The sequence below is a fragment of the Vigna angularis genome, chromosome 1 (genome assembly GCF_016808095.1).
Source record: "Vigna angularis cultivar LongXiaoDou No.4 chromosome 1, ASM1680809v1, whole genome shotgun sequence".
Taxonomy (NCBI): Eukaryota; Viridiplantae; Streptophyta; class Magnoliopsida; order Fabales; family Fabaceae; genus Vigna; species Vigna angularis.
The window spans coordinates 43,570,358-43,576,875 of NC_068970.1; the positions used below are offsets into that span (position 1 = coordinate 43,570,358).

The following is a 6,518-nucleotide window of genomic DNA, read 5'->3' on the forward strand; positions in this document are numbered from 1 at the left end:
GAGTTCCAAACGGTAGGCTCCGTTCTTCAAGTTCTCAACAACCCTGAAAGGACCGTCTCAATTTGTAGCCAGCTTTCCATCCGTTCCATTTCTCCGAGCGTCTCGCGTCTTTTGCCAAACTAGATCTCTCTTAGCAAATTGTCTTGGTTTTATCTTAGTGTTGTAGCGACAAGCGATGAGCCTTTTTGGAGCTTCCGCTCGGACAACAACAATCTCTCTTCTTGTGTTAGCCTCTAGGAGTTCACTTAGAACGTTCCCTTGCTAAAAATGTGAAGGTGAGAGTAACGAGAACGTTCACTACTGAGCGTTAAACTCTAAGAGTACACCTTGAACGTTCCCTAGGTCAAATATATCATAACTTGCACAAAATTTGGATGGAAACAACTGATATTATTAATGCCTAAATTGTGCATTACATCATAGATTTTCAACTGAAATAAAATTTAAGATGTGAAGCATTCCAAGTGTTGGGAATGGCTTTGCCTGTCGGGAGTTCCGAACGGTAGGCTCCGTTCTTCAAGTTTTCAACAACCCTGAAAGGACCGTCTCAATTTGTAGCCAACTTTCCATCTGTGCCATTTCTCCGAGCGTCTCGCGTCTTTTGCCAAACTAGATCTCTCTCTGCAAATTGCCTTGGTTTTATCTTAGTGTTGTAGCGACAAGCGACGAGCCTTTTTGGAGCTTCCGCCCCGACAACAACAATCTCTCTTCTTGCGTTAGACTCTAGGAGTTCACTTAGAACGTTCCCTAGCTAAAAATGTGAAGGTGAGAGTAACGAGAACGTTCATCACTGAGCGTTAAACTCTAAGAGTTCACATAGAACGTTCCCTATGTCAAATGTTAAGGTGAGAGTTGCGAGAAGGTTCCTCACCGAGCATTAGACTCTAGGAATTCCCTTAGAACCTTCCCTAGGTCAAATATTAAGGTGAGAGTTACAAGAACGTTTCTCACCGAGCATTAGACTCTAGGAGTTCACTTAGAACGTTCCCTAGGTCAAATTTTAAGGTGAGAGTTGCAAGAACGTTCCTCACCGAACGTTAGACTCTAGGTGTTCACTTAGAATGTTCCATAGGTCAAATATTAAGGTGAGAGTTAGAAGAACGTTCCGCACCGAGCGTTAGACTCTAGGAGTTAACTGGGAACGTTCCCTAGGTCAAATATATCATAACTTGCACAAAATTTGGATGGAAACAACTGATATTATTAATCCCTAAACTGCGCATTACATCATAGACTTTCAGCTGAAATAAAATTTAAGATATGAAGCTTTCCAAGTGTTGGGAATGGCTTTGGATGTCGGGTGTTCCAAATGGTAGGCTTCGTTCTTCAAGTTTTCAACAACCCTGAAAGGACCTTCCCAATTTGCAGCCAATTTTCCATTTGTTCGATTTCTCTGAGCGTCTCCCGTCTGTGGCCAAACTAGATCTCCCTGAGCAAATTGCTTTGGTTTTATCTTAGTGTTGTAGTGACAAGCGACGAGGGTTTCTTTTAGCTTCCGCCCGGAAAACAACAATCTCTCTTCTTTTCGCCAGGGTGTCCAACTCCACCCTTAAATCATCATTATTCACCTGCAAATCTTCTAACCGACTTCTGAGCGTTGGTTCCCCCACTTCTACTGGCAACATAACATCAGTGCCATAAGTGAGGTTGAAAGGTGTTTCTACAGTTGTACAGTGCAGTGTGCAGCGGTATCCCCCAAGAACCACTTGTAACTCGTCGACCCAAGCTCATTTAACACTTCCCAAACGCTTCTTTAACTCAAACACTATGACCTTGTTGGTAGCTTCTACCAGCCCGTTCGACTGAGGATTCTCCATTGAACTAGTGACATGCTTGATTCCTAAGTAAGAATAGAAATCAGCAAGCTGTTTGTCCATGAACTGTCGCCCGTTATCCGTAATAATTGTTTGTGGCAAGCCAGAGCGACATATGATCGTCTACCCTCTTTGTGAAGTAATCAATAACTACTAGTAGGAACTTCTTTTGGGACTGACTGATCGGAAGAGGTCTGATAGTATCTATTCCCCATTGTGCAAATAGCCAGGGAGCCACCAAGTTGTGTAACTCTACTAGTAGCAGCTTGAGGTTATTTCCATGTTCCTGACACTTTACACATTTATGCACGAACGTCTTGCAGTCCCTTTCCATGTCCGGCCAAAAAAACCCTACTTTTAGCGCACTCACTCGAAGTGTTCGCTACCTGGTATGCATTCCACATGCCCCTTCATGGAGTTCCCTCATAACATATTTGGCTTCCTCCAGCGAGACGCACTTCAACAATGGTGCTGAAAACCCTCGCCTATAAAGGTCGTCGCCTATGAACAAGTAACGATCGATCTTCTTAGCCTCCGTCACTCGTATTGATGAGCCTTGCTCTTGCCTTTTGATCAACTCTCCAATCTCTTTTCTTGAATTAGGACAATCAGATATTTCGAATACGACAAGCATTCAATGGAAGGCTTCATCATGACTTGTTATATAATTGACGACAGTTGGCCCTTCTCCTTTCCACTAGCTAACTTTGACAAGATGTCGGCCTTTGCCTTGGGAACATGCTTCACTTCAACCGTTTGGAATTGCTTAATTAATTCCTTGGTCTTGTGATAGTAACGAAGCAGTTGGTCATCTTTAGTCTGAAAACTCCCGTTTAGCTTCCCAACCACCAGTTGTGAATCTGTCCAGCACTCAACGGAATGGTCCACCAAGTCTTTGGCTAGTTCAAGGCCAGAAATCACTTCTTCATACTCAGCTTGATTATTGTTAATCTTGAATCGAAAGAAAATGAATTATTCAACGAGTAATCCATTCGGGCCTTCTAGAACAACTCTCGTTCCTTCGCCTTTTCGGTCAGCTGATCCATCTACATAGAGTTTCCAAGGCCGCAAAGGTTCATCTCCTTGCTGAGGCAATTCAACTGCAAAATCATCTAAGTGTTGCCCCCGCACAGAGCCGTGCGATTCAAACCGCAATCCAAACTCGGACAACTTCACCGACCAACCTACTATTCTTCCCACCAAATTTGTCTTGCGTAATATGTTGGCAATGGGATGGTCGGTTCTTACCACCAATTGATGGCTCTAAAAATAAGGTCTATATCATCGTGTGGCTACGACAAAAGTTAAAGCAATCTTCTAAACTTGCTTATATCTTGTCTTTGCGTCAACGTTTTGCTGATGAAGTAGATAAGTTTGAACTCTGGGCTTTCCTGCACCATATCCACATTGATTGTTTCTTTCGATGCCGCTAAGAACAAATACAAATCGTGCTTTGGATCAGGTCGACCCATCCAGAACAGGTTAGCCAGAATGCCCTTTACCTCGCTCAAGGCCTCTTCGCACCGATCGTCCCAACTGGTCTCAACACTCTTCTTCATCACCTTCAGAATTGGCTTGATTCATTATGCCAATTGTTGGGATAAAACGGGATAACGAAGTTAGTCGTCCCTCTAAGGGTTGTACGTCTTTAAGACTCTAGGGGCTTCTCATTTCCAATACCACCTTGCACTTATCAGGATTTGCCTCTATCCCTCTGGCCATCAATATAAAGCCCAAAAAATTTCCAGCAGGTACCTTGAAGGTACATTTAGCTGGATTCAACCGCATACCATACTTACGAACTTGGCCGAACACATCAGTAAGATCTTTTACATGATCTTCTACCGACTTGCTCCGAACGACCATGTCATCCACATATACCTCCATGCACCTTCTGATTTGATGACAAAAATCCTTCTCCATCAAACGCTATAGGTAGCCCCCGCATTCTTCAAGCCGAACGACATTACCTCATAGCAGTAATTCGACCGCTCGGTGATAAAGGTTGTTTTCTCACTATCAGGGGGTACATGGGGATTTGGTTATACCCTGAATAGGCATCCAATAAACTCAGCACTTGGAACACTGAAGTCCCTTCTACCAAAGCATTGATGCTCGGAAGAGGGTAAGAGTCTTTAGGGCAGGCTTTGATCAAATTCGTGAAGTTTGTACACATCTTCCACTATAAATTCTATTTTTTCACCATCACAACATTCGCCAGCTAAGTAGTGTACTTGACTTCACGAATGAAGTTTGCTTCTAAGAGCTTCTTCACCTCATCATCAATTGCCAACCTCTTATCTTCCCCTAACCTTCTTTTCTTCTGCGCTACCGGGCGGGCCTCCTTGAACAAGGCTAATTTATAAGACATGATCTTTGGGTGTATCCCTAGCATGTCGGTTGCGACCCAGGCAAACAGATCACTGTTTTCCTTAAGTTCTCTACCGATTAGCTTGGCCTGATCCTCCATCAATTCACTTCCAATTGAAGTGACCTGGTCTTCCTTGTGCCCGAGGCCGAACGACTTCGTTTCCTAGTGGCTCCATTCGGTCATCTGTGTTGGCTCTTGGATCCAAATCCACCATTGCAACTACTGACTGCTTGACTTTCCTTCACGAAGTTAAAGATTCAGCCTTTAGTCCTGCAACATAGCACTTTCTAGCAAATTTTTGGTCTGCTCGAATGATGCAAATGGTACCTTTGTCTGATGGAAACTTAAGAGTGAGATGAGGCATTGAAACTATTGTCCCAAAAGCATTTAGGCAAGGCCTGCCTATAAGTACGTTGTACGGGGTACTAGCCTCTACCAGCAAAAACCTAGTTTTAATCTCCTTAGCATCTAACTCAGTTCCGAGACACGTTCTCAAATCCACATATGCCCTTGCGTTTACTCATTCTCCTGCAAACCCCACAATCTACTCGTTGTAGGGTACGATCAAGTCTCAGACAAATCCATTTGCTAAAATGTCTTCCAGTAAAGGATGTTGACCGAACTACCTTGATCAATCAAGACTTTTCCTATGTTGTACAAAGCGATAACAGCGGTTATCACCATAGAATCATCTTGCTCGGGGTCAGGAGCATGAAAATCCTCATCAGAGAATGTGATTAGTGGCATCAAGCGTTTCTTCACGTCCACCCTATGCACACTCTTCAACTCTCTCAAATGCCTCTTTCTCCCCGAGGCTCACGATCCCCTCCAGTAAAGCCTCCAGAAATGGTGTTAATGTAACCGCGCAGCTGCTGATCTTGACTTCGACTTCTACTGCGGCGGTCGAAACGACGATCATCTCTACGATCATACCGTCTAGTTTTCCCTCTTCGCAGCGGGCTTCTATTTCCCCGCTCGGCTCTCACATACCTCCTTAAGTGCCCTACCCTCAACAGCTCCTCAATTTTGTCTCGGAGTGTTGTGCATTCCTCAGTAGTATGCCCCATATTCTGATGATAGAAGCAGTGTTTAGTACCATCCGCATTCTTAGGCGTTGGTTTTTTCTTCAACGGGGGAAGGAGATTTGCGTTCAAGGCTTCCTCCAGCACTCTTGCCCTTAGCACGTTCAAAGGGGTGTATCGATCAAATATGTCTTTGTACTTTTTACCTTTTTTCCGTTCATCTGGGACGAACGTCCTCTTGCCTTCTTTCTTCTCTTGACCTGAGGACGATGCATTTTCTTCGTGCTGCCTTTTTTTGGGATAGTTCGCATCTCCTTTATACGAATGAATTCAACGGCCCTTTCTTGCATTTCTTCCAATGTCAAAGGTGGTCGTGCGAACAGGATATCTGCAAAAGAACAAGGTCTCAAGGCCGTAGACAAATTTCTCATGATGAACTTCTTGCCCACTCCCTTCACCTGCCATGCGGTCCGATTATAAAGGTCCATAAAATCCCTCAGGTCTTCATCTTTCCTCTGCTTGATTTTAGTTAATTCCATATAAGTAAGGTTTTGCGTCTTACTAGAAGCAAACTATTGTTCAAACAGGTTTCTCAATGTCTCAAAACTGTTTATGGTTCTGGGACGAAGGGAATGGAACCATGCTAAGGCTTCTCCATTGATGGATAGGGAAAAAACCCTTCACCAAACCAGCTCATTAGGCGAATATATCGCCATTGCATCCGCAAAGGACCTCAGATGCTCCTACGGATCACTAGATCCATCATATTTTTCAATAGTGGGAGGCATCCTTTCCGGCATTTCACTACAAGAAAAAAATGAATTACATACAACCAAAATCCGTATATAAGGTCTAGAATCCGTATATAACACTTGATTATATACAGCTTACATACGAATAAAAATCCGTATATAAAACTATCGTAGCTAAATTATATATGGATTTATCCGTATATAATTTATATACGGATATATCCGTATATAAATTATATACGGATATATCCGTATATAAATTATATACGGATATATCCGTATATAATATCCTTATATAACTTTATAGTTTTATAAAAAAAAATTAGGTAATCCTTACAACACCAAATTGCTTTTAGGAGTTTTATATATCTGACTAAAGATAAATACAACCACCAAATTGCTTTTAGGAGTTTTATATATCTGACTAGAGATAAATACAACCATCAAATTGCTTTTACAACTAATGCAATACATAAATCAATCATAAATTACTTAAAAATACAACATAATAAACATACACAATTGAATATTTTTTTAGTTTGAATAATATCAAGCTGTG

At 42.4% G+C, this 6,518-nt stretch overlaps 1 protein-coding gene across 1 annotated transcript; it reads right to left on the reverse strand.

The window, feature by feature from the left end:
• Positions 1-2,196: 2,196 nt before the first annotated feature.
• LOC108319700 (uncharacterized) lies at positions 2,197-3,990 on the reverse strand. Its single transcript, XM_017550922.1, has 6 exons — positions 3,785-3,990; positions 3,495-3,708; positions 3,212-3,376; positions 2,865-3,077; positions 2,521-2,765; positions 2,197-2,407 (listed from the first exon to the last, which is right to left on the reverse strand). The coding sequence occupies exons 1-6, from the start codon at positions 3,988-3,990 to the stop codon at positions 2,197-2,199; spliced, it is 1,254 nt and encodes a 417-aa protein (XP_017406411.1).
• Positions 3,991-6,518: the final 2,528 nt, after the last annotated feature.